Consider the following 26555-nt stretch of genomic DNA (forward strand, 5'->3'; position numbering starts at 1 on the left):
GGTGGGATGTGGGGCAGGACGGGGATGTGGGCAGGGGCTGTCCTGGCTCTCCCCCCGAGGCTTGCCCTGACTGGCAGCCGAGCCTGGATCACTGCAGGAGCTCAGCAAAGCCTCGCAGATTTGTGACCAGGGAGCTGCGTGGTTTTCGTGCTGTCTGCAGCTGCCCGTGGGTGCTGCTCTCCTCATCCGTGACACTGCGCAGTGCAGGCAGGAGGCTTTCGGTGAGGCACCCAGGGTATTTTGGGATGAAGGAGCAGCTGGGATACCCAGGCACCGTGCAGGATTATGGAGCAGAACCAAGCCAGTGAAGGGCTCTTGGTAGAAATAACCCAGCGTATTTTTTCCCAGGGTCCAGCACTGGTGGAACCAACTCCCTGAGCAGAGAATCAAACACAGAAAGAACCAACAAGGCTTTGTCAGGGATTAAATTAATTTCAAGCTGGATTGGGAAGGTCTGGAAGTGCTTGGGAGGATGTGGAAGGCCATTGTGGCTGGAGCTGGAGCATCCTCAAAAAATCCGCCTCACCTCTGGGCAGCAGTGGAAAACACGGATCTGCCTCGGCAGATCCTCACTGCTCTTCCCTGGGATCTGCCGATGGAGCTACTGCCCCTCTGTCTGCTGTTCCACTGCCAGCTCTCCCAAATTTCCCTGGAGGTAAGGGTGAGAAAGTGAATCTTGTCCGGAGGCTCGTTTGAGCCTTTTCCCAGGCTCTGCTGCCGCAGACGCAGACGGGGCCGGCCCCGGGGAGGCAGATTTACAAACTGCAGCAAATTGGGGTGAACTGCCCCACGGTCCCAGCAGCAGCAGGAGGGCTGGGAGGAACACCGGGGAGCAGATCCCAGAGCAGACAGGGAAATAAAAGTGTCTCTGCAAAGAGAAGGGGGGGATCAGAAGTGTTCTTTCTCCCAAAGCGAGCGCCGGCATCCCCGTCCTGCCCGCAGCCTAGGGCAGGTTCCTGCGGCTGGAGACTTTCCCCTGGAAGAGAAGGACAATCAGAGCAAAACTTTCTTGTGTGAAAGGCTCTCTGCTGAGCTGCTCCCTGGGACGGCGAGGGGGCCGAGCCACCCTGCAGCTCCCAGCTATCCCACCGCACTTCCCGTGGGCTGATTCACTGGGAAAGTGGGGCCGGGGGCCGCTGCCGGGTTTTGCCAGGGAAATTTTACAGAAAGCCGCAAAATTCAGTTTATTCTCGGGTGGGATGAATCATTTCCCAGTTTTGACGCTGCAGCCTCCTCTAAATGTAAATAACAATTCAAGCGTGCGTGTGAGGGAAAATAAAGCTGGCTATGGGATGGTGCCCTGTTCCTGCATTTGTGTTTGCACAGCTCCAGCTCAGCTGCTGGCTGTCCCCATGGGCACCTTAAATTATAACACACTGGTCCTGAGACAATTAATGCTTTTGAAGTCCTTACTCAGGCCAAAAAAAAAAAAATCACTTTATGGGGCTCAGGTCTCAGTTTTAATAGGCAGAGTCCTGAGCCACTGGTGACAGCAGAGCGAGAGTTATGGGTCAAGTCCTTTTCTTGGTTTGACTTGGTTTTATCCCACTGCCATCAGTGGACTCCTCTAGATTTCCACTGCGATAGCTGGAGCGCAGCTGACGCAGCTGAGAACAATATGGGCCAGGAGAGAATAGTGGGAGGTCGTTTTCCTCACAGAGCTCTGCAGAGCAGGGGCTGCTCCAAAGCTTAAACTGAAGAAGTGTAAAGTTTACAAACAGCCCCATGAAAAGCCTGAACACAAGAATTTGTCCTAGAACAGCAAAAGCCATTCCTCTTTTTTTTTTTTGTGTGAGAAGCACCAAAAAATTCCCTTTTGCTTCCAGTCCTGTGCCAGCCCCCCATGGAGAGCAGTGAGAGCCCATTGTGTGCCGCAGGTATGGGGTCAGCCACGGCTTTTGGGGCTGCGAAGTTTTGCATCTGTATGCGTGTCACCCTCCTGCCTGTGTCCCCATCCATCCATCCCTCACTCCAGCTCTCCGGTTTGGGGAGAGCTCGTGTGCCCGGGCACGTCCCATTTTCTGTGAGGGCCTGGAAGCGTTCCTTTCTAAAGAGCAGGTTCCTGATGTGGGACTTTAATGCTGATCTATCAATTCTCCACTGTTAATCCTTCCCTTTCCATGCCCCAGATGCCTCCCACCCTCCAAGCTCTCCCACCAAAGAGGGAAGCGCTTCCAGCCCTCAGCTCCAGCCCTCCACCCACCACGGATGCTCTCAGGGGGATGCTGGATGCCCAGGCAGCTGCAGTGGGCTTGGGAATCGGGAGGTAGGCGAAAATCTCACCTGCCCAGCCAGCCTGGCGCTCAGCCTGAGGTCTGCTCGGGGCCAGCACTCGCCGTCCCTCCCTGCTCACGCTGGTGGTAAAACCAGAGCGACACAAGGAGGATTTGACATTGCCGAATCCAAGAGGGAGGCTGCCCAGAAACATTTCTTCCCTGGCCTGGAGACAAGCATTAATATTAGATGTCGTGGGAGTACATTTCTGGTGTGCAAGGGAGAAAGCTGTGGGGGAAAAATGTAAAACATCGGGCAAGGGAGGACTTTGAATTGAGGCGGCCACGCGGGCAGGAGCCAAAATCCCCTGCTGCCTTTGTCAGGAGCTCATCACACTGACATTCACAGTGCCAAGAGATCTGATCTTCCCCCACTCCGGACTGGCATAACTCCTCTGCTTCCAAGGGAACTTTGCCAGGCCTTGTCCTGGGGGATTTCCCTCCCAGCATAATGAATATTAGCACAGAAGACACAGAACCCTCCCTGAGAGCGGAGGATTAAATGCTCTTTTAATGGGCTGGATGCAGTTCTTTAGCAGCTGACACGGGCACTTGCTGGAGCAAAGGTTTGACCCAATAAAATGGAACTGGAAAGGAAACTTTCTGCAATTAAAATACTGGTAGGGTTTTTAAATGCTCAGTGCGGTTAGGGAGTTGCTGCTGAGAAGGCTCAGTGGAGTCTCTGGAAGGAGCGTGCTCGCTCCTGTGCGGTGTGGTGGTGTCCTGTGAGGAGCTGAGGGATGAGTCCATCCTCTTCCTCACCTTCAGATTTGCACTTGGAATCCCAGGGATTTGTGCAAAGGTTTCCAAGGCAGTGAGGGATGTTTGTCCTTAAACGAGGGTAAATGGTAAAATAGAGTGTAATGGTAAAAAATAGCGTAATGGTAAAATAGAGCGTTGGGGGACAGCAGATGGGATCACAAATCAGCGAGGTGAGCTTGGATACACCTGGGAGAGCGTGCCAGGTGCACTCCTGTTCTCCTGGGTTCTTGGAAAATCCCAGCCTTGGGCTCTGGCAAAGCTGCAGGGAGGGATAGATCCTGCTCGGCAAATCCCTTCTGCTCTGCTCAGCCCCTGCTTGTTCCTGGGCTTCCTCAGCCCTAAAAAATCACCCTGGCTCTGCCTGCATCCTCTCTGGGATGGCAGCAAGGTGAGGGAGGATCAGGATGCTCCAAAAACACCCACGGTGGGATGGGGATGGATTTCCTGGTGTCTGTGCCCGTCACACCAGCGGTGTGAGCTCAGTGCCACAGTGGCCACCACCCTGCTCTCATCCCCCTGCCCGCTCTGCAGGGGTTTGGGGAGTGTCCAGGGAGCTCCAGGTCCATCCTGGCCGGGGGCTGGCTCGCTGCTCTCTGTCTGCCTGACAAAGGGAGTGTAACTCTGGGCTTTGTCCTCACAGGAGGAAACCAAGATGCTCCTTACGCAGAGGATCCCTGCCCAGGACACCTGAGGGAGCACCGTGGATGGGGTGAGTTGTCTCAGCTGCAGAACGGGATCCACGCACAGCAGCGGTGGCTTCCACACGTGTTTTGCAATTATTAGACAATAATTCAGGCTCTGTTCATCTCCCCCGTGCACCAGAAAAAACCCCCCAGTAACGCTCCCTGCGTAACAAGATAATTACTGTGCTTCCAAGGCTCTTGGGAGAAGTTGCCCGTGCTGATGAAATGAAGGGAGCTGAAATCATTCCCCAGAGGCAGGATGGGCTCAGAGGGTGAACAAACCCGCGTGAGACGCCGTGCAACACGCAGCTGCACTTCCAGCAGCACCAGCAAACCGTTCCCTGCTGCTGGGAGGGATCTCCATCTCCACCAGAGAGGATTCCCCCTCTGTTCCCTTCCCACCCAAGCACGGAGAGCCCCAAGCACCCATCAGCTTCCCCAGAGGGAGCAGCAGGGCCCGAGGCAGCTCCAGTTCCGTCAGCAGCCCCAGCATATCCCTGAGGAAACAGAAGGGGTGGGCCAGTGATCTCAGTTGTTCTCTTGGAGCCATTATTGTTGAAGTGGTAAATATTTCCTTTAAACGCTTACATGCTTTCAAAAAAAAAAAAAAAAAGTACGGGGTTTGATGGGAACAAATATTCCCAGGGGGCTGCATCCTGCCATTCATTTGCACATCAGATCCCTGCTATCTTTAAGAATGGTTCTGTGCACGGGCAGGCGCCTAAGTCATTTGAGAAACAATAACCCTCTGTGCTCTAATTTTCCAGACAAAAATGTAGACAAAGCAAGTGGCAATTTGGCACAAACCGAGCGGCTTTGATAAATAACCGGGCATTTAAGAGGAGAAGCCTGCAGGCAGCTGGGCTCGGGCTGCCCGAGCCGCGCCGGGGCAGGTGTGGGGCAGCCGGGGCTGAGCTCTGAGTGTCACCCCGGAGTCCCTCTGCGGCACGGGGGATTCCAAGGAATTCTCTAAGCGTCTTTTATGATTTGCTGGAGACCTGGCGGTTCATCACCGGCTCCTGCAGGGGTTTGGAATGAGCTCAGGGGGATTAACGGGCGCAGCGGGAGGGTCTGGAGCAGGTCTCTAACCCAGGGAGAGGCGATGTCTCCTCCTAAAATCCTCTCGTGTTGGGGAGCGCGGGGCAGGACAGTAACGTTTAGTACAGGGAATTAAATTTGCGCTGGCACTGGCGATTCCCCCGGGGAGCCTGAACACCCCTGGGCGAGGGGGTGTTGTGGGGCCGGGCTGTGGGGCTGGGGGCTCATCCTACCGTGGGCTCACCAGGTAAGGCTCCAGATCCCCCCAGGGCAGGGTTCCCCCGCTGTCCTGTCCCCATCTAGTGGGGCAGCCACTACACTGGGGACTCTACAGCAGCGTGTCCCCTCACCCCGGGAGCTCTCGGGGGGTGTCCCCGCACCATTCCCCGCGGGACCCGAGGGCTCCGGCGGTGCTGCCCCGTGCCCGCGCCGTGTCCCGGGGAGCCGGGGGCAGGTGGCGGCCGGCGGGGCGGGGGCGGGCGGAGATCCCCGGGCCCCGGCGCTTCCCCCCGGCCGGGAGGCTCCGCTTTCCTCCCCGCCGGGAGCTCATTGGGCCGGGGCGGAGGGACCGGCTCGGGCCGGGGGAGGAAATGCGCGGGGGGCCGCGGCTCGGCGGCGACACCGCGGCTCCGCCACCGGTGAGTCCCGGGGCTCGGCACCGCCCGGGGCTCGGCACGGCCGGGGGGGGGGCTCGGCCGCATCCCCGGCGGGGAGGGGCGGCGGACGGGGGTGCCGGAGGAGCGGGGCTCGGTTCCGCAGCCAGGGGGAGCGGCCGGGAGGGAGCCTGGGCCGGCGGGAGGAGGCAGAGCCGGGGGAAAGGGGCTCGGGCTGCTGCGGCCGCGGGGAGCATCCCCGGGACATCGCGTCTCTGCCTGGCCCGGGATAGAGGTGTCCCTACAGCCCCCCGGGACATCCATTTCCTTACAGCTCCCCGGAACAGCCGTGTCCCTACAGCCCCCTTGGACACCCGTGTCCCTACACCTCCCCGGGACATCCATTTCCCTACAGCTCCCTGGGATATCCGTGTCCAAACAGCCCCCGGGACACCCGTGTCCCTACAGCCCCCCGGGGATATCCATGTCCCTACAGCCCCCTGGGACACCCGTGTCCCTACAGCCCCCCGGGATATCCGTGTCCCTACAGCCCCCCGGGATATCCGTGTCCCTACAGCCCCCCGGGACATCCGTGTCCCTACAGCCCCCTGGGACATCCGTGTCCCTACAGCCCCCTGGGACATCCGTGTCCCTACAGCCCCCCGGGATATCCATATTCCTACAGCCCCCCGGGATATCCATGTCCCTACAGCCCCCGGGACACCCGTGTCCCTACAGCCCCCTGGGACACCCGTGTCCCTACAGCCCCCTGGGACACCCGTGTTCCTACAGCCCCCCGGGGACGCCCCGCGGTAGCCGGGTCCCTGCAGGAGCTGCAGCCCCCCGGGATCCCCTCACCCCCGGCGGTACGGGCTGTCTGCACGGTCACGGTGCCCCCGCAGCCCCCGTGTCCCCGTGCCCCGCCGGGCAGTGCCACCGCCCCGTCCGCCGTGTCACCGCGCCCGCGTCCCGCTCCATCCCAGCCCGCCCGGGGAGCAGCTGGAGGTGTCTGCGAGGGGGGATCCATCCCCCTGGGCCGGCGCTCACCCTCTCCGGGAGGGTTCGGCTCTGCGGGCACAGGCCGGGGTTGGAGCTGCCGTTTCACCTGCACAACCAGGCCAGGCTGTCTGGAAAAGTGCGGCCGTGGCGGCCCCGGGAGAGTCATCGCATCCATCGCATCATTGCAGCCAGAGCACGAGTCCTCCTGCTGGGGTTTTTAGCCGTGGTTCCGTGGGCAGAGCTGGAGAAAGCGCTGCTTGCCTGCGCCGTGGGTTTTGTGTCCCCTCAGTTGCTGTGGCAGGTGAGGCAAGAGCAGAATTTTTGGGAATTCAGGAGAATTTTGGGAATGGTTCTGGCTGGTGGGACAGGGAGCCCCAGACTCGCAGGAGCACCAGCGAAGGAGGGTTTGCTGGCTCCTTGAGACATAATTTCATTTGTCAGACCACAGGGCTTCACCTCATCATTTGGGAGGCTTGAAAGGCAGAGACAAAAAAAAGTATTTGTTTTTCCTTGAGCGTAATTTCTTTCCCCTTAAGTTCCGTGCTTTTAAAAAAGCATGGAATAGATGGTGGCAACAGGTGTGAGGATCTTCAGCAGCTTTAAAGATGTTGATTTTCGTAAACCCATAAAAAAGACAAGTCTAGACTATCATATTTTCTACTTTTACAGCTTTTTCTGGTATGAAGCAACCATAATTTTATGACCCAGAGGGATCCTCTGAGCGCTCGAGGCAGGGCAGAGCTGCTCCAGCTCCAAGTGAAAAAACAAACTCTCTGTATTTTAAGCTCTGTGTTTCTTGCCTTCCCCACAAGGAAAGCTCCCATGGCAGCCACGGGAATCCTGTGGGAGGATGGAGATGGATGGCAGAGTTTGACTTCCACACTTCAGGAGCAGCCTGAGAGCCCGGGATCTGGGATTGTAGGGAAGCTTTGTGTCCCAGCACAGCCCTGGGAAAAGCTGGCTGATGGAGCAAAGGGGAGGTGGTGTGTGCCTGTGCACCAGTGTCCTTGGAATGTCTCCAGGAGGACTGGGGAGAGGGAAAGCTTCTTCACTATTTTTAAAAACCTTTCCCGCAGGACAAGCAACGTTTGCTTTCCTGATGGTGGTGGTACCATAAATTCATCATTAGGAAATTAAACTAATTGCTGTGTTTGAAGGAGAATGGAGGATTACAGGCTCTAAAGCACCAAAACCCTCCTTCCATCCTTGGGGCTGGGCTTGCACGGAAATCTGCTGGGATATTTGATATTTGCCATTTGATATTAAGGGGCAGGAAGGCACCAGGCTGGTTTCTCTCCAGATGTGAATCTCCATCTCTCCCTGCCTCAGATTCTCCTCCTGCACCAAGGAAAGGACAGTCCTGGCTGCCTTGGAGACCTGCAGGGTCCTGCAGATTTGCCATGGGTATTTGTAACAACCTGTCTCAGAGCTGGGATTTCCCAATGGAGTTTGGGGATCGAACTGCAATTTTCCCCACAGCACGTGGAGATTTTAGAAAGTTGATTTGCAGTTCACTATATCTGCAGTCTCAGGAGATTTCTTGTTGTGTAACCTCCCCTTTCAGATAGTTTAATCAGAAGTCTGAGTCTTTAATTGGTGCATATTTAAGGTGGGTCTCATTTCCTTCTCCTTCAGCTGCTGCCATCCGGAGGCCAAGTGGTTTGTTTAAATGAGATATTGTTTAAATTGGATATTGTTACTGACCCTCTTCAGCCTTGTTTCTTATTTGTCCTCCGCTAGAAAATCAAAACCTCTCTGTTTGTGCCTCAGAACCGACTCTGCAGATGGTACATATGGCCCTTACAGCACTTTTCTCTGTCACGAATTTGTGTTTTAGAAGAGAAGGAGATCAGATTTCAGTGTTTTATGTGGTGGGAAAACACAGCTTTACAATGCTGTATGCATTAAGAAATGATGGGCCATTGTTTTGCCCTGGCTGCCTGGAGCTGGCAGCGAGTGTCAGGCAAAACTCGTCCCTTCCCTGATCCACACACAACTGCACAGCCCCTGCTGCCCTGGGAGCACCTCCAGGGGTAAATCAGGAATAATGCCTGAATTAATATCGTGCCACAGTGATGAGAGGAGCTGGGCAAGGTGTGTTTGTGCCCGGAGCAGCTCCCACCTTGCCGGGGGTTTGTCCCCACGGCTCTGTCGGGTGTCACCACCTGGGCAGGGCCACCTCAGAGAATCACAGAACGAGCTGGGTTGGAAAAGACCTTGGAGATCATCAAGTCCAACCTATGACCTAACACCTCCTCATCAACTAAACCACGGCACCGAGTGCCACATCCATTCTTTTTTTAAACACAACCCGGGACGGCGACACCACCGCCTCCCTGGGCAGATCATCCCGCTGCCCAATCGCTCTTTCAAGCGAAGAATTTCTTTTTCCTGAAATTTCCCCGTGCTCACAGCGCTGCCCTCCTGCTCGCAGGGATCCCCGCTGAAGGACGAGCCATGCAGTAGGAGCCAGCACATCCCAGGGAGGAGCGGGACCCGGCGGTGCCGCAGGAGCGACGGGACATGCGGAGCCTCGGCTGCCTCCTCTGGGGACTCCTCCTCATCCTCAGCACCACCAGCACCCAGGGCTTTGCCCAGGCAGGGTAAGGCCGTGTTTAATCTGCACCTCTCAGGTGTTTTTTTCCACCCCTCAGGGCGAGGCACGTCCTCTCCGTGGAGGGAACAGCCCTGTGTGGCTCTCTGGGCTGGGGAGGAGGTGGAAAAAGCTCTCCCAGGGCCCAGCAGCCTGTTGCTGGTTGTTTGCTTTCTTTCTGGAGCTAAAACACCTCTCAGAGGAAATGTCCCAGCTCTGCTTAACTCCACGCAGGGACACAAAGACGCTCTGGGCTTTTTGTCCAGGAGAGTCAAAAGCTCACCAGGCCCTGAGCTGTTCAGGAATTATTACAGTCTCTTTCAAGCACATCCTCCATGAAAATATGTGTGAAATCCTGCTAGCACACACATCAAACCTCGTGAACAAGCTGTCACTGGAGGATGCAGCTCCCATCAGAGGAGGATGCAGCTCCCAGCTCTGATGGACCCCCAGGGACAGAGGTGTGGATGGAGAGCGCTGGGGTGTGCTTTGTGCTCCCCGGGGTGCTGCTGGGGCCCTGCAAGCCCAGCAGTGGCAGCTCCAGCAATTCCCCTTCCCTTTCTGGGAGAACTCCCTGGATCCCAGCAGTGCCTGGGCAGGCACAGCTCAGCTCCTGCTGGGTCTGAGCAAGCCCAGAGCTCAGGGCCCCAGTTTCTTCCCCAGCCGAGAGGAGCTGGAGCTCAAAACCCTCCCCCAGACACAGCTCACATTTTCTACAAAGTTTGTTTTTACACTGAAATGCTCCTCCAGCACCAAACCTTTCACATTCTGTCCAGGACTGAAACCGCAGCTGAATTCCTCGCTGACACGCACAGGCTGCAGCTAAAACTTCATTCTAAATTTTACAAAGCAAACAATTGCCATTTAAAAATTGCATCTTCTATAACATTAATCATGAGGCTGAGAGGAGTTTTCTGGAGTTAATGGAAGCCATCTGATGTCCATGCTCATTCCCAGGCTTTTCATTTTAGTTTCTAATTGAGCTGGGAGGCTGAGACAAGTAGATGGGTTCCTCAGTGGGACTGACCTGCTTGGGCTGGAAATTGTAGAAAAAGAAGGATGTTTAACCAAGACAGCTTTGGCTGTTAACCTTGGGAAAGTTTTTGCCTGGATAACACTTATCTTAGGAAGGCTGGGGAGTGCCTTTCATCCAACCTCTATTTTCTTTGCGGTGAGCCTGACCCTTCCTGTGAAATCATTAATTTCTCGGTGACCACAAGAGCATCCGTTTTGGGAACGCAAAAGCTCTCAGAAAGGAAAAAATCCTCCCAGAAAGGGAGCCATTTTAGGGGAAGGGAGACAACAAATGTAATGAGTAAATCATCCCTAAATCTGGGTCCCGACCGCTCCCCCGGGACGAGGGAGGAAGCGCCCGCGCCGCTCACGGCGCTCCAGAGCTGCGTCGCTAACCCGAAACGGCTCCAAGTGGTTTCCCAGGCCTCGGGGGCGCCCAGCCACCGCTGTCCGGAGAGGGGAGCCGAGGCCGTGTCCCGGCTGCGGGGCTGACCTGTGCGTGCCCAGCCGCAGGGTGTGCGCCGCGGGACCGCCGAGCCGCCCGAGCGCCCGCGCCGAGTCCCATGTGCAGCCCGTGTACCAGCCCTACCTCACCACCTGCCAGGGCCACCGCCTCTGCAGCACCTACAGGTGAGCACAGCCGCCCGTGCCGCGGGGCTGCGGCCTCACGCATCCTGCTCCATCCAGGGGCGCGGGGGTCCCAGCCCCTGGGAGCGCCCCGAGGTTTGGGGCGCCCGGCTCAGCCCGTCCTTGCCTTGCAGGACCATCTACAAGGTTGTCTACAGGCAGAGGTACAGGCAGCTGCCCGAGCCCACGGCCTCGTGCTGTCCTGGCTGGAGCAGAGCAAACGGCCACAGACTCGGCTGTAACAGAGGTAAGGAGCTGCTGGGTCACCACTGCCCATCCCCAGGCCCCTCGAGCCCCAGGACCGCATCTCTCATTTACCAACCCTCTGCCTGTCAGGCGGGTTCTCCCTGAATTACACCTTCAGCCAAATGCGGTTCAATACCTGATTAATTCACAGCTTTTCTCTGCTGCCTCTTGGGCTTTTTTTCCTTTGGGATCACTTATTACCTTTATAGTTAGCAGAGGATGAATAAAATGTCCTTCCCATCTAAATCAGCAGGAATGGATGAGAAAAGCTTTCAGGAGGCAACAAATGCAAAGCACAGCAGCAGCCAGTCTATCCCCAGATGAGCTCAGAGCGTGGCACCAGGAACTGCTGCTGCCTGTTTCCCTCCTCCTTCCCATCCTTGCTGCCTGCAGCCCCCTCAGCTTCTTTCCAGCTCCTCTTCCTTCCACCCATCCTGAGCCCTGTTCCCACTGGGCAGCTCAACCCCGCTGTGCGGTGCTGATGTGTTTTGGGGTGTGTTTTGGGGTGGGAGAGATGGATCTGGGGACCCCCGGAGCTGCTGGGTGACGCTGTGCTGGTGTTCCCTCTCACAGCTCTCTGCTGGGAGCCGTGCCAGAACGGCGGGAGCTGCGCTTTCCCCGGGAGATGCTCCTGCCCCCCAGGCTGGACGGGGCGAGCCTGCCAGACAGGTACTGGCCACATCCCCCCTGTCCCTGCTCCCTGTGCCATTCCTGCCCTGCTGCTGCTGGCAGAGCTTCTCCTGGGAGCATCCCAGCTGCCATGGGGCTCTGGGTGTCCTTTGCCTTACCCCAGCCCCTCAGGGGGGACAGGGATCTGCGCTGTGGCTCCTATCAGACCTTGGGCCGTGTCTGATTCTGTCCCTCTGCACACACGTGCACACCTACTCTGGGGAAGGATGGGAAGCGTGGCTCCCAGGAGAGGTCTGACCTCCCTTTGGCTGCCTCAGTGCTCCCAGCCCTCCTGTGCAGCTCTGGTACCCCCATTTTGTCTGCCCACTGCCCCGTGCTGGGTCAGTGTGAGCAGAGCTGTGAGCAGAGCTGTGAGCAGAGCTGTGAGCAGAGCTGTGAGCACGCCAGCAAAAGCCTCTCTGCAGCACAGAGCCCTTGTGGGGCCGGCCCGAGATCGTGTGTTTGTGATCGTCCCTCCCAGGCTCTGTAAACTCTTGCTGTAAACTAAAACGCCCTTTTAGTGCAGAGACTAAAAATCCATAAACCAAAAATATCCGGGGGTGGAGGGGAAGCCTGGTGATGTCCAGGCTCCTCTGCAGCGCAGGATCGGCTCGCTGCTCCTCACAGCACAGGGAGATCGGGCAGCGTGGTGCACACCAGGGCTGCAAAGGCCTGCCATGGCATTTCCCAGCTTTTCCCAGCTTTCCAGCCTCCTGTAAGGCACAGGAGGAGCGTGTGGCATTGACCCATGCTGGGCCAGGCAGGGCTGAGCCCATCGCTGACAGCTCCGGCTCCGGGGGAAAGGATTTTCCCACTGCCTAAAACAGATTTGCCCGGGCGTGGGAAGCGCTTCAGCTCTTTCTGCTTTGTGGGAACAGCTTTAATAACTCCCCCGTGTGAGGAGAGGTTACTGGGTTTTGTACACACTTGAAAGGCTGATAGCTCCTCGCCACAGCTGGCTGGAACCAAAACCCCGGCCATAAATCCGGGATGAGAGCCGAGCTCTGCCTGCGACCGCCCGGCCAGAGCTGGGACATATCTGACCACAGCTTTTACTTCTGGCTGTGTTGTGGGGGGAGCAGGAGGAGGGGAGCAGGCCAGACCCCCTCCAGCTCAGCCCAGGTTTATCCAGGGCTGTCCCAGGCACGGGTGGTGCTGAGACACCCAGAGCTGTGCCCGGATCAAACACCAGCTCACTTGGGGGGCACTCACGGGGGTTCTATTGCTGCCCCCCTGTCCCCCTCCTCACTGAGCTGTCCCTGTGTTCCAGACGTGGATGAATGTGCCAGCCAGAGCCACGGGTGCAGCCAGCTCTGCATCAACACAGCCGGGAGCTTCCACTGCGCCTGCCAGGACGGCTTCAGCCTCGCTGCCGATGCCAAGGGCTGCCAGCCCCTGGGGCCAGTGCCCGGGACAGACACTCCCAGCCAAGCAGGTAACCTGTCCCCACATCGAGCCCCAGCTGCTGGGGGCCTGCAGCGAGAGCTGAGCATTGCAGGAGTGGCAGGAGATGGGAGAGGGGACAACAGCCAGAACCCCTCGGCTTTATTCCCGCTGACCCACGAGTGCTTCTCCCACCCAAACCTCTCCCCCTGAGCACAAACCCATCTGTGAGGGTGGCAGCGCCTGGCTGTGGCTGGAGGTGTCTGGGATGTGTCTGCTCTCTCCATCATCATCATCCTCATTCCTGCAGGGCAGGTCCGGAGGCGCGAGGAGCGGCGGGCGCCGCTGGTGACGGCTCATTATTACTTTTGGTACGCGCTGTGACACTTCAAACTCGTACCGTGAGTAATAATGCGCTGTGGCCAGCACGGGCATCATGCAGCAAACATCTGGGACAGCTGGGCACGGCCTGCACGTGCCCCACCTGCCTCTATCCCTGCCCAGAGCCCTCAGCAGGGACAGTCCCTTGTTCCCACCACAGCACAGAGGAGAGTTGGGTCTTTTTTGGCAGCACGGCCACAAAAGGCCAGGATCCACCAGATCTCTTGTCCTTTAAGCGTCGCCCCACTGTTTGAAACCCTCCCCACTTTGTTGCAGGTGCTGCAGCAGCAGGAGCAGCCTGTGCCTTTGGCAGCTGGTCCAGCTGCCACTCTGGGGGATGATCCCAGCAGGGCAGAGCTTGGCCAGAGCCCTGCAGCCACCTCTTTCTCCCCAGCAGCTTCCACCTCAGCTCGGCAAAGGGCTTTTAACTCACGGACGTTCCCTCGGTCACTTTTTCAGATCCCTCCAGTGAAATGAAGGAAGAGATGCAGGACCTGAGGAGCAGAGTGGAAGCGCTGGAGCAGGCGAGTTGCAGCACGTCCCCCTGCCCTGCTCCTGCTCAGCCAGCTCCCACCCGGGGCTCTTCGCAGCCAGGATTTCCCTCCTTCCCCGGCTCTATTTTTAACATCCCAGCAGCAACCCCAGCTGCGCTCCCCGCCGCCGGCAGCGCCCACACCGCGGCTTTCCCAGCCCTTTGAACACAACCGCAGCCCCACGAGCCCTCCGTGGTGGGTGCTGCATCCCCCCGGGTGGTCCTGCTGCGCTCACAGCTCCCCTTCTCCCTGCAGAAGCTCCAGCTGGTGCTGGCCCCCTTCCACAACCTGATGCCTCCGGAGGATGTCGGTGCAGACCCCATCAGCCGCCTGTCCCACTCCCTCCAGCAGCTGGACAGGATCGACTCCCTGAGCGAGCAGATCTCTTTCCTGGAGGAGCGGCTGGAGACCTGTAAGTGCCAGGAAAAAGCAGAGGGGAAGGATCTCCCCGCAGCCATCCTGGCCACGGGGAGCAGATGTGGGCCAGCGAGATCGCTAACGCGTGTGCCGCTGTTAATCTGGATCTGCCTCAAGCCCAGCAGCCTGTAATTAATAAAGGATGAACACAAACAGCCCATTAGCTTCACCTAAAAGCTGTTTCTACGGCTGCACCGTCTGACTGCCCTCGTAGCAGCCAGAAATTGTAGGATTGGCACATGGAAACTGTGGGGCAGAGCTGAGGGTGACGTGTGGCAGGCAGCACCTCACAGCTGCTGTCCCTGCCTGATAAATCGGTCCTCAAGAAGGAACCCCCTGCTCTTAGGAAATTAACAGTCCAAAAAAGTCAATCAGGGAAGTTTAGGGAGCGTGCAGAAGCTGGCAGATTTACGAGCCTGGGAAGTTTTAGGCATTTCTTTTGGAAGTTTACAGTCTCTGAAGCAGCAAAGTGAGGAAGGGAGCCCAGTGAGAGCCGTGAAATGAGTGTGTGAAATGCTGGAGATGGGGGCTCCTGCCTGGTGTCCCCCCCACGCAGAGGGACAGGTTCCCCTCGGGGCCCTGTGGTGCTCACCTGGACTCCAAGCAGAGCACAACCGTCTGAGCTCTTTTATTTTGATAGGCAGCTCTTTGCAGCTCATTTTCCCATTAAATAATTCCAGAAACTAGGCATGGCTGGGGTGTGCAACAGCAGCCTGCTGAGTCTTGGAAAGACTCAGGAGAAACTGGCTGGGGGCATATCTAGTCCCAGTTCAGTGCTCGAAGTAATGGCTGAGAGAGAAAAAGAATTCAAAGAACTTGCTTGAAGACAAAGTAGCTGCAAATTGACACTTAAAAACCATCTCAGAAGGGGGCAATTACCAGAACCAGTGAGCGTTCCAGCAGGCTGGGTTTTCTGGTAGTGCCCTGCACATATTATTAGTGACAGCACAGAGGAATGTGAGCAGTATCACAAGGTAACATGGATTCATTCCAAGAGATGACTCCAAAGTCCTGAAAATAATTTATGCCAAGTCTGTCTCAGCAAGCAAAACCTGTTTTTGTCTCTTTTCATGGTCTTGCAAATCCCTGCAGGACACAAAGCTGTCCTGTCACACTCCAGCAAGCTCTGGGGTGCCTGGTGGAGCATTTCCCAGCTGAATGCTACCCTACAACTGCTCTCCCGAATTAACTGCTCACTGGGGATATGTACAATGACAAAACCCCATTTTCTCTTCTTTAAGCCATCAGCAGAGGCACCAGGTCGGAGCTCTTTAAGCCATGATGATTTTGGCCCCTCTAGGTCTGAGCTAGCACAGACTGTCACTGTCACTGGGTTTGGGGACATTGTGCTCAGGGCACAGGCAAGGACTGTGACATGCCAGGGAGGCGAGAGTGACACCCCTGAGTGTGGGGGAATGAAGCCAGCCTGGGGTTGTTTGGCAAAAGAAAAGCAGCAAGTGTGGGTGACAATTCCAGAGGTTCAGGCCAGTCTCATTCAGCCTGGGAAAGACACAAACCAAAGCCAGGCTAATGACTGAATTTATCTTGCTGAATTATTTTTTTCCCCCAATCTCTACCCAGGTTCCTGCAAGAACGAACTCTAGCAGAGTGCCTGGAGCAAGCCGAGTGCATGCACAGCTCCCATCCCCCTGTCCCGCCCCAGGCTGGGGGTGAAGCCACACCACCTACAGGGTGGCACAGGGTAGCAGCAGAAGGCTGGGCTGCCGTCAGCATCTCCATCGTCCTCTCTTCCAGCTCACCTCATCAAAGGTCACGCAGTTCCTTCCAAACTGGACTCCGAGCCCTCTCCCTGCTGGAGAGGCAGCAAATAAATGCCTTACCTCGTGCCATGAGTGCCTGGCTGTGCCAGACTGGCTGTGTGTGACCTGGGGGGGGTGTTCAGCTTCACCTGACTTTTCCTTAGCTTCATCCTGGGATAACATCTCCCAGGGAACACAGGGCTGGCTGCCCTGTGGAGCACAGACCTGGCTCAGGCAGGGCAGCTGCCTCTCCACTCTCCCTGCACTTTTTGTCACATGGAGAAGGTGGGGACAAGTCCCTGCAGGCCCAAGCCAGGTGTCACAGCACGGGGCAGGTGCCCCATGTGCCCGCAACGCTGGTGCCCATCCCTGCAGCTCCTGTTCTGCTCTCCAGGAGCCCTGCACTTGGGATGGTGCCTCACCAGCGAGGCTGTGATAGGCACTGTCCTCGTGCCCCTCCATCACCAAACCCACCCCCTGCTAGTGCCCCACATCCTCCTCCCTCAGCCCCCACACAAGACCAAGAGGCTTCTTTATTTAAATAACCAAAGGTGTAATTTCTTTCTCTCTTTTTTTTTTTTCCTTGATTTTTTTGTAAAGCACATAACATTCTCAGCCCAATTAAAAGTGAACAGCAGACAACTGCACACAGAGGCACTGCTCCCTCCTCCCAGGAAGGGTCAGACACGGTTCCCCTCCCCAGGAGCCCTCCCAAGGCCCTCCTGGGTTGACCCTCTATGACAGCTCTTCATCTGCCGCTCTCACAAAGTGCTGGTTTGGTTCCCATCCTCCCACCCCGACCCTTCCCATCCCCTGAGTCTGTACTCTAAGGCCTCTCCAATGAAGGCCCTGGCAGCACCAGCTGCCCCTTCCATGGAGCTCCCTGCCTTCCCCAGCTGAGGCTTTCGCCCCAAAACGCCAGACAAACACAGTGCAGGCTGCGGGAGCTGGCTGTGCTGGTTACCTGAGCAGCCCCAGGTGGTTCATCCCAAGGTCCCCCCGTGCCACGAACAGCAGAGCTCAAGCTACAGGAACCCTGGGCCTGACCCAGCCTCCGAGGGCATCAACATTCCACAGCTCCCGGGGAGGGATCCAGGAGCTCTGTTGGTCCATCACCCCCAAAGCAGAGGGGAACCCCTTTTTATCTGTCTGGGAAAGGGGTTTAAGCCCCCCAAAAAGGGAGCTGCAGCCTCGCAAGCCTTCCCAGCCCCGTTCCGGCCGCAGCTCGCCCACCCTGCGGCTCTGCAGGGGTTTTACAGGCCTTGGAGAGCGGCAGCTCCGCCTCGCAGAGCAGCAGAGACGCGGGACAGGCACCATCTTTTGGCCAGCGCTGACCATGACAAGTGACAAAAGGAGCACGACAGAGCCCTTTGCCTCCATAAGGGGCACTGCAGGCAGCGGGCTGTGCCCAGGCTGAGCCACCACCACGGCACGGAGCTGGCAGCAGTTTCCCAGCGTGATGCTGTTGTGACACAAGGGCATCTCAAAGAGGATGTCCCACTGGCGGGTGGGAGTGCTCTGGGCTGTCCGGGGAGGACGCCACACTCCCAGCGCTGCCGAAAAAGCCAAAACTCTGGATTTTCACCCAGTTCTCAGCCCCGTTTGAGCATCAAGGTTGTGCTGATACAGACTGCTGCCTGGTGGTTCCCACCTGGGACATCACAGGGCCAGGCCAGCACGAGCTGAGCCTGCAGGAACACAGGTGCAGGGACAGTCACACGAGGCAGAGCTCAGGCTCCAGGCAGGTTTTTGCTGTCACCCCGAGCCAGCTGCAAGAGCTGGGGGGTACTCACCTCTCTGGTCATTGAGCCCTTTGGTTGCACAAATTTGATGCCTGAGAAATTCAGAAAAAGGAGACAATTTCAAAGTGAGAAAATGAAGAGAAATCCACTCAAAGGGGAACCTTAGTGCTGGCTTGACACCCTGTATGTGCCAGTCTGTGGTGCTCCCAAGAGTTAGAAATCACTGCAGAGGAGAAGTTCCTTCAGTATTTGGCAAAAACAGACAAGTCCCTTCAGCCACCACCACGTGGTGACATGACTGGAGAAGCCTCTAGGATGAGTCCTTGGCCTTGCTTGGACGGCCTGACAGCCTGAAGAGGGTCTCCCTCATGGTGCTGAAGCATCTATCAGTGAGGTCGGTGACATCGTCTGATGTCATCCCTTTGGTCTCGATCGGAGGCAGAACCTCGACCTTGATTTTGCCTGGGGACAAGAGAGGAGCCTGTGAGAAACCCACACGCCACAGGAGCTCTGTTCTCTGCTCCCCACGCTGGACAGCCCCAGCACGGCCCTCGACCCCTTCCAGGGCTTCAGGCATCCACCCCTGGAGCACAGGCAGGGTTAGATCCCAGCTCCAAGAGCTGTGCTACCCAGAGTAATCCCCCTGTGCCCCAAACTGCCATCCCAGCCAGAGCCTGCCCAGAGCAGGGGGTGGTAACCAATTTTTAATGAAAACATCCCTCAGTGTATTTAATTACAGCTTTTCCTGAGTTCACCCAGGCTCTGGTGCCAAGTGCTTTGAACTGCCTCCAAACATCTCCCAGCAGGGCTCCTCCTGTTCACCCCAGCTCTGCTTCCCTCCCACACCCTTGTGAGCCAAATCTCCACACAGAACAACAGCAACCCTGTCTCCAAGTGACTCTCCGTTACCTGATGTAAATAACTTCGTCTTTGGGTTATAGAAGGTGGTGAAGGAGGAATACACCACAGGGATCACTGGGACCTTGGGGAAGGGAGGAAAAAGAGGAGTTACTGGCACTTCAGCAGCTCAGGGCAGGCCAGAGACAGGCAGCAAATCCCACACAGCAGAGCTGACCTGGCCTGGCTCTCGGACACACAGGGCACACACAGGCCCACAAAGAAAGGCTGGGACAATCAGCACTCAAACGGAATTAAAACCACTCCCCAAAAACTCAAGGCACAAATCAGCACTCAAACAGAATCAAAACCACTCCCCAAAAACCCAAGGCACAGATATAGTCAAGGAACAAGGGCCATGTTCCACTCCAGCCTCAGCTCAGCACTGCCTTTTAGGGCTCCTTGACCCAAGTGAGGCTTCAAACCCCAGGTATTTTCTGTCCTGCAATCAAACACTTGCAGGCTGCCTGTTCTGACAGGCCTTGCCTGCTGTACAGGCACATGACTGGGGCAGGGTGGCTGCTCTGCTTTCAGTTTCTAAGAAAAGGAGTCACCAGTTGTTGTAATTTTCTCCTGGGGAAGCTTCAGACAGACAGAGGGCCAGGAGGACAGGCAGAGCTGTTGTTCCAGCACCAGTAACACAGCCAGGATCTACAGCTGGTGACTCAGGGGGGTGTAGCAGAGGCAGGGACCAGTTCCATGTCATCCTTTCCTCCCAGCAGCTGCCAGGCTCTGCCTTGGCTGCATCACTCAGGCAGGAATGGGGATGGTACAACACAGGCTACACCCTGGGCTTGGCCAAAGGAACCCAGCCAGAGAGCTGGCATCTCTTCCTTTCCCAAAATCCCTGCTGTAACACCTCTCCCGGGGAATCCAGTTTCTCCTGAGGCCTCGAGTCATCCCAGTCTCTGGCACACAGCCCTGCACCCTGCTCCTGAGAAGGCCCTGGCTGGCTGAAGCTGTTTGCCTGCTCCCCAGCTCATGGATGCTGTCATTTCTGAGAGAAAAGACATACCAAGATCTGCCATAAGGCTGCCAGGGAGGCAGCAGCTATTTTCACACAGAGCAAGCCCAGATGTTGCTCTAAAGCACAAGAATTAACAATCCTGAATCACCACTACACTATTGCAACCTGGGGGATTGAGGAATGAATCGACAGCTTTGGGCTTCCCCGGGAAAGAATCCACTGGGCTCCCTGCCAGGAGCGAGCTCTGGGCTGCAGCCATGCCCCCAGGATCCCCTGGGCACAGGCACTGCCTTGCCATGCTTCCAGGAAAGCTTGGAAATAGGGATCAAGTGTGCCTGTCCCTCACACTCCTCCCTCCAGAGCGGAGCTGGACTGGGGCAGGCAGGAGAGAGGACAGGGCAATTCTCCACCGTCTCCAGCCACTCATGCCCAGGGTCAGCTCATTCCCAGAGGGGATGGAAAAGGCTCTTGGCTGCTGCTGGGCAGCACTTCTGACACCAGTGGTTTACCTGAGCAGGTGTTACCTGGGAACACAGCTCATCTGAGAGCAAACCACACACTGCATGGTCCGTGTGCAGTGCTGCCACAAAAGCACTCAGGATTCCCATGCAGGGGCAAAGCAGCGTTACCTGTGCCTGGACAGCGAGGTGAAACGCTCCTTTCTTGAACGGCAGCAAATCCCCAGTGCAGTTCCTCGTGCCCTCTGGGTATACCCACACCTTCACCTGCACGTGGAGAGACGAGGCTCTGCTCCAGAAATCCACTTGCAGTGGTGGGAGACACCAGCCAGCTCTGCCAAGAGCTGCAGGTGGCAGGAACTCCAGGGGAGCCAGCACCAGGAGCACCACAACCCCCTGATGCCACCCCACCCAGCTCCACGGTGACACTCACGTTCTCAGCCACCATAGTCTTGGCCACCTCGGACATCACCATCTTGGCACTGCTGGTGCTCTTCCTGTTGATGAAGATGACGCCGCCGAGGTACGTGATGAGCCCCACGCTGCCCATGTACATCAGCTCTCTCTTGCCCACCTGGACACAGTTGTCGGGCAGGATCTCCATCAGCCCTAATGGGATGGCACAGGGCAAGACCCAGCAGTCACCCCCCGTGCCTGCACGCAGGTAGGACAAGGACAGGGGCACCAGGGACAGGCTGGTGCCTTGCTTCTCTCCTGGCTTCTGAGAGCAGGAGGCTCGGCACACTGCAGAGCTGGTGGGGCAGGGTGGCTGTGGGTAGCAGCAGGACTCCCCCAGAGGCAGCTCGTTCCCCAGCCCCAGGGAGTCCAGCAGGGCCACTGGCACACGTGCTGGGCCAGCACCTCAAGGGCAGCACTGCCTGGGCTGCTGCACGGGTGTGGGATTGCTCAGAGTGACAGGAGACCTTCCCCTCAACCAGCGCTGATGGGGAAGCTGCACCAGGGGCTGCTTGTCCAGGAGGCACAGGCAGGACTTCTCCCAGGGGTGAGCAGGAGAAATGTTCTCTTCCCTCCCACCAGCTCCTCACCCATCATGTCGAGGATGCTCTGATGGTTGGACAGAATGATAGCAGGGCCCTCCACCTTGAAGTTCTCCAGTCCCTTCACCTCAAACCTCAGGCCAAAGAAATACTTGAAGGTCCTGACAAAAGCTCTGATGATTCTGCAGAAGAGAAAAGCAGTCAGCAGCAGGGCAGGGAGGGCAGGAGCTGCTATACCCAGTGGGGGTGGGAGCAGACAAGAAGAGCTCTAGGACAGAGAACCTCCAGTCTTATTTATGCTGTGGTCCACCCATGCAAACCCATGCTCGAGCTTTTACCCTTCCCCAGTAGATCTACAGGTCTGACAGAGCTCCTAGCTGGGAGACTCCAGCAGCTCCTCTCAGCCATGCCAACACTGGAGCACATTTCCATGCCCCTGTCAGCCCACGGGAGCAGGGCCCATCTGTGCCACCCCCTGACCTGGGGACTCTCCAGCTAGGCCAAAGGACACAGGCAGAAGCTGGCAGAACACAGGGGCTATTTTGGGCAAGGGAGCAGCCATTTCCCAGGACAGGTGGCGGAGGAGCCTGCACGTGAACAACGCTCCCAGGAACGGTCACCAGCTTGGCTCTGCTCTCCCTTGGAGCTGATTCCAGAGCTGACCTGCTCCGCAGCAAGCACCTGGATGTCCTGCCTCAGGACCACCTCCTCCCTGGCAGACAGGGGATGGAACTTTCCTTCCTGCAGCAGGAGACTGAGGGACAGTGTCAGCTTTGTCCCCTCCAAAGGGTCCAGCTGGGGAACCGTGCAGCACCATCCCCCTGAGAAGCATCCTTGTCCCACTCAGGTGGGAGGTGAGCACCTGGACAGCACCTCATCCTGGCCTGGCAGCAGCTCCTAGAATCTGCTCTCCAAAAGTCTCCATAAACTCTTGAGCCACAGGACTTCTCCCAGCTTGCTCCTACCCACAGCAGGGTTCACATCTCCGTGGGGTGTCCCCCCACAAAGGCCACCCCAGCTGGCTGTGACACCGGAGCTCAGGCCAGGCCGCTGCCCCGAGGTGACACTGCTATCAGTCCTCATTTCAACTTGCTGCAAAGAGCCACACCTAGGCAAAGGACACAGGGAGGTGTGTGGAACGCAGAGCTCCCGGGCTCCACAGCCCGCTCCAAGGTTACAGGGGTGCAGTCCAGGTGAAGAGACGGGGTTACAGGTGAGAAGGGGCAGGGTGACACCAACCAGTGAGGTCACAGGGGATGCCAGGCCACCGGGGTGACCTAAATCACACTTCTCCTCCCTTCTGACTGCCAACCAAAAAAGAGGTCACCGCTCTGGAAGTCACAGTGCTCGGTGGCTGCTGGGAGAGGCTGGTTACACATTACTCAAGAGCAACCATCCAGCTTCCTCCTGCCAGCCCGGGGACAGACTTTCCTTGCACAAGATGTGGTGTGAGACGCTGAAAGAGGCAAAGGGGCAGAGCTCAGAGCAGGCAAAGGAGAATGGGGTGACCAGCAGCCCTGCTGGGCTGGCCACATCACCCACAGGGTTAAAGGATGGATCTGAGTCCCCTCCGACCCGAAAAGCGGCTTAGCTGGAATCAACAACCCGAGCAGAGATCCGCAAAACCAGTGCACTTATTGCCAGACACAAGGAACACAAAAATAACCGGGGATGGGACTTTTCAGTGCATCCCTAACAGTGTGAGTAGGAAAGCCAGCAGCCCCCAGATTCACGTGCTCCCCTCCACAGCCAGTCACAGAGGCTTGTTTAGGATACTCTGATTTTCAAGGACTGCTGAAGTCTGCTCACCAGATTAGAAGCTCTTGCAAGATGTTTTACCGCAAATAAACAGTTCTATCTCTATCAGACACCCTGGGTAACCTCTTCCAAGTCACACCAGCTTGACACTGGAGCCAGCAGCACAGCGAGAACGGGGTGTTCTGCGCCAGGCAACAACACCATTATCACTGTCTGTCCACCAGCACATGCTCTGCTCCAGCCCCCTTTCCCAAGCTGGAATAAGCAGCCTGGGATATTGGAGAAATAAGGAACGCACTGGATCGCCTCAGCCATGGACGTCCCAAGGGCTGGGATACATCCACCAGGATCTTCAGCCAGTGCCACTACATGGAAACAACAGGCCCGACAACAGTTACAGGAAAAAGGCAGTTCTGGCCAAAATTCAGCCCTGGGTTTCAACACGAGGAGTTATCCAATGCAAGTTCTTGTTCCCAAATAATTCCTTGAAGTTTACAGAAAATTTAGAGGGTTTATTTTTTTGGGGGGGGAAATAAAAAGACAGTGTCTCCATCACTGACATCATCAATTCTCCCAGCTGCAGAGCTGGCTGGGCATTGGAAAGCTGCTCCTGAGTGAACCAAGGCAACCAAAGCCGGAGAGAGATCCAGGCTGGAGATCGAAGAGCAGACTGCCTGGGGCCACGGCACCAGCTGGGATGGGCAGGGCACAGCCCTCAAGGCAGCACATCAGTGCCCTGTGCCCACTCCTTCCGCCCTGTGTCCTACGTGTGAAAGCCACACTGCAAAGCAAAGTCCAGCTCCACCTGCTGAGATGCTGCCAACCTTTGATCCTAAAGCCTTTCCTTCCTCCTGCATCCATATAACACGGCCAGCACAGGTAAAAAGCTGCCTAGGGAAGAGCAAAACCAGGAAGTGAGCTGTCCTGTGCTGCCGGCAGAAGTGCCAGCTCTGCCCTTAGAATGTACCTTGGCACGGAGAGGAGGTGCTGGGTGACAGCGGCCCCTTGGCCCTTGCCACTGATGTCCTGTCAGGGGACACAGGGCCGGACAGCAGCTGCAGGAGAGCTGTGCCCCGGCAGCACATGGCACACAGCCTGCCAGCCTCTGCTCCTGGGGCAGGAAACACTCCAAACACAACCAGCCGACTGCTAGGCTCAAAAGGGACCTTCCAGAGATCAGCTACATCTGCCAAGGCAGGGTCACCCAGTGACACAGGCGTGTTTGGAATGCCTCCAGACAGGTAGTTCCTCACACTCCTTGGGCAGCCTGCTCCAGCGCTGTGCCACTCTCAACAAACACTGTCCTCCTGCAGCTTTCCCCCCACCCCCCCCAAAAAAAAGCCACCATCGCCACATTCCAGGCGTTTCATCCCCAAGCGCGGCTTGCCGAGGGCTCTGCCACGGGCCAGGACAGCCCCCCCTGAGCCTGGAGGAGACCCCCGGGGCTGCGCTGCCACCGATGTGACAGAGGCCGCCGCCACCAGCCCAGGGGCTGCGGGCAGCGGCGGGGGGGTGACAGCGCTGTCCCCGGCGCCCGATCCCCGCGGCGCCCCCTCACCTCATGTTCTTGACGGTGCGGCCGCCGTTGATCAGCAGGCAGGCGACGGCCGCCAGCGCCGAGGACAGCAGGCACAGCAGGCAGTAGAAGCCGATGCGCAGCGCGAAGTTGACGGTGGGGCTGAGCTCCATGAGGACGTGGAGCAGCAGCAGCACGGCCGTGCCCCATAACAGCCACCCCAGCTCCATGACGGCTCCACCCGGGCCAGCCGCTCGCTGCCGCCTTTCCCCCCGGAGAGCCCGCGCTGAGCCCGCCTTATGTGGGCGGCCCGGCCCGCCCCGCCGCTCCCTCAGCGGGGCGGGACGGGCCCGGGGAATGTTCCCTGCGGAGCGGGGATTCCTCAGGCGGCAGGGCCGGCCCGGGTGGCCGTGGCGAGCGGAGGAAGGACGTTGGTTCCCCTCGTGAAGCGTTGTGGGGGTTTGGTTCCCTCACGGACCCAATATGGGGGTTCGGTCGCCTCGTGGAGCGCTGTAGGGGTTTGGGACCCTCGTCGAGGGCTGTGGAATTTGGGACCCTCATGGAGCCCCTGTGGAAGTTTGGGACCCTCGTGCAACCATGTGGAGTTTAGGACCTGCCCCCCTCCCCGCCTTGGAGCCCTGGGGACGTTTTTGTTCTCTCACGGACCCCTGTGGGCATTTGGGACCCTCATGGAGCCCTCTGGGAATTTTGTCCCTTCATGGAACCCTGTGGGGAGTTTGGTCCACTCATGGAGCCCTGTGTGCCTTTGGGATCCTCATGGTGCCACATGGGGAATTTTCACTGCCTGTGTGGTGCCGTGGAAAGGCTTTGGGGTCCTCCATGCCACGAGGGAGTTTGTGTCCCTCAGGGAACCGTGTGAGGTTTGGGGACCCTCATGGACTCTCGCCCACCTTCTCCGCTGGTGCTTGATGCTGGTTTTCCAGCAGCACAAACGTGCTGAGCAGGATGGAGCTTTCCCTTGCTGGTGCTGGGGTTGGGATAGGATCAGTCCCTGTAGCTCTGTGGGTACAAAGCTGATACAGGAGATGAAAGTGTCAGCTGGAACCAACACAAACCATTCATTGACCTCGGCTGGTTTTGCAACACTTTTTATATCGAAACCCAAGTCCCGCGAGTCTCCATGGAGACTCCGCTGGGGTAACATGTGACCCTGTGGTTCTGAGCATCCCCTTGGCATCCACAGCTTTGCAGCTCCTGGAAAAATCAAGGAAAAGTGTTAACCCTGGTAAAATAACCGTTGTTCCCTCAGCTGTCCTTGGATTCACCAACAGAGGTTGCGTGCTGTTCCCAGGTGAGCTGTTGCCAGAAAAGAGAGGGCTCACTGCACTTTCCCTGCCCCGCAGCAGCTTTAGGGATGGGATCAGGAGACAAGCTCCTTCTCTACGGAGAGCTCCTGGCCGCCACTCCCTACAGCTGCCAGGCAATGACATCTCAGAGCTGGTCTCATGATTGCAGCTAATGCCACAAAGAGCCCTTATTGTATTATCATGTCCACACAGCATTAGATTAATCCCCGCTGCCTGTGTCGTGTGGGCTGTTCAGGGAGCCTGGCTCCAGCGCCGTGCCAGCCAACATATGCTTGGGAAGCCACCGAGACCTGAGCAGACGCTGGGCCCGGAGCGATTCTGCGTTATCCTCATGACTTTTCGCTTTTGTTGACACGGAAAGAAAGTCCCGGGTGATCTGTCACCGGGGCGTCGCGCGGGCCGATCCGCGGAGCTCATAAACGCTGGCTGACGTTGGGAATCTGAAATGTAAAATTCCGGCAGGGCCGCGGTGCCGGCGGCAAGCGGAGTGAGCGGATCCGGCATGGCGGGGTTGGTGCAATGCTCCACGTGTGGGCTCCTGGAGGAGCTTGGCTGCCATCCCCTTCTCCCCACGCTCTGCAGCGCGTTATCTGGAGTAATGCAAATGAAACATTTAATATTAGTCTGGAGCTCAAGGAAGGGGAGCGCTTTCTGATGCCAGATTAGAAGCCAGACATGGGCCTGCCTGCGAGCAAGCAGAGCTGTCACGCTGAGTTATTTCATAAGGCAGGCGGTGGTGCTGCCAGATGACGACAGCCTGTGCGTTAACATTTTCATAACAAACTGCCTGATGGAGGAGGCCCGAGAGCCTCTGCCCGCTGTGGAACACAGGGATCACCTCATCACCCAGGAACATGGCCATTTCGGGGCAAAGGTGACCCCATCCCTGTCCTCCCGAGCTTCAGCTGCCAGGATGAAGC

General features: G+C 57.4%; 2 protein-coding genes and 1 long non-coding RNA gene across 5 annotated transcripts; 1 reads left to right on the forward strand and 2 right to left on the reverse strand.

The window, feature by feature from the left end:
- The first annotated feature begins 516 nt into the window (after positions 1-516).
- Positions 517-16065, forward strand: EGFL7 (EGF like domain multiple 7). Of its 3 annotated transcripts, none has more exons than XM_040082952.1 (10): positions 517-655; positions 3676-3744; positions 8783-8951; positions 10463-10585; positions 10717-10829; positions 11402-11497; positions 12768-12932; positions 13721-13785; positions 14050-14206; positions 15793-16065. In XM_040082952.1, the coding sequence occupies exons 3-10, from the start codon at positions 8872-8874 to the stop codon at positions 15813-15815; spliced, it is 822 nt and encodes a 273-aa protein (XP_039938886.1). In that variant the 5' UTR covers positions 517-655; positions 3676-3744; positions 8783-8871; the 3' UTR covers positions 15816-16065. The 3 variants fall into 3 exon arrangements, with proteins under 3 accessions (XP_039938886.1, XP_039938887.1, XP_058279062.1); XM_040082953.1 differs by having other exon boundaries at positions 10469-10585; XM_058423079.1 differs by lacking the exon at positions 15793-16065 and having other exon boundaries at positions 10368-10585; positions 14050-14187.
- On the reverse strand, positions 649-6717 carry LOC120761590 (uncharacterized). Its single transcript, XR_005703700.2, has 3 exons — positions 6397-6717; positions 2284-2440; positions 649-976 (listed from the first exon to the last, which is right to left on the reverse strand). It is a non-coding gene; the product is annotated as an uncharacterized LOC120761590 (long non-coding RNA).
- Positions 16066-16510: 445 nt separating the features above from the next.
- AGPAT2 (1-acylglycerol-3-phosphate O-acyltransferase 2) lies at positions 16511-24588 on the reverse strand. The gene is made up of 6 exons (XM_040082954.2): positions 24350-24588; positions 21082-21215; positions 20469-20644; positions 20207-20302; positions 18623-18695; positions 16511-18175 (listed from the first exon to the last, which is right to left on the reverse strand). The coding sequence occupies exons 1-6, from the start codon at positions 24535-24537 to the stop codon at positions 18024-18026; spliced, it is 819 nt and encodes a 272-aa protein (XP_039938888.1). The 5' UTR covers positions 24538-24588; the 3' UTR covers positions 16511-18023.
- Positions 24589-26555: the final 1967 nt, after the last annotated feature.

This window comes from Hirundo rustica, chromosome 20 (genome assembly GCF_015227805.2).
Source record: "Hirundo rustica isolate bHirRus1 chromosome 20, bHirRus1.pri.v3, whole genome shotgun sequence".
Classification (NCBI taxonomy): domain Eukaryota; kingdom Metazoa; phylum Chordata; class Aves; order Passeriformes; family Hirundinidae; genus Hirundo; species Hirundo rustica.

Coding starts and splice junctions, on each gene's coding strand:
- EGFL7 (XM_040082952.1), top strand. CDS start 8,872: ATGCGGAGCCTCGGCTGCCTCCTCTGGGGACTCCTCCTCATCCTCAGC. Junction 8,952..10,462: donor CAGGGCTTTGCCCAGGCAGG/GTAAGGCCGTGT, acceptor GTGCGTGCCCAG/CCGCAGGGTGTGCGCCGCGG. Junction 10,586..10,716: donor CGCCTCTGCAGCACCTACAG/GTGAGCACAGCC, acceptor CTTGCCTTGCAG/GACCATCTACAAGGTTGTCT.
- AGPAT2 (XM_040082954.2), bottom strand. CDS start 24,537: ATGGAGCTGGGGTGGCTGTTATGGGGCACGGCCGTGCTGCTGCTGCTC. Junction 21,216..24,349: donor CGCACCGTCAAGAACATGAG/GTGAGGGGGCGC, acceptor TCTCTTCTGCAG/AATCATCAGAGCTTTTGTCA. Junction 18,176..18,622: donor GACGAAGTTATTTACATCAG/GTAACGGAGAGT, acceptor TCTTGTCCCCAG/GCAAAATCAAGGTCGAGGTT.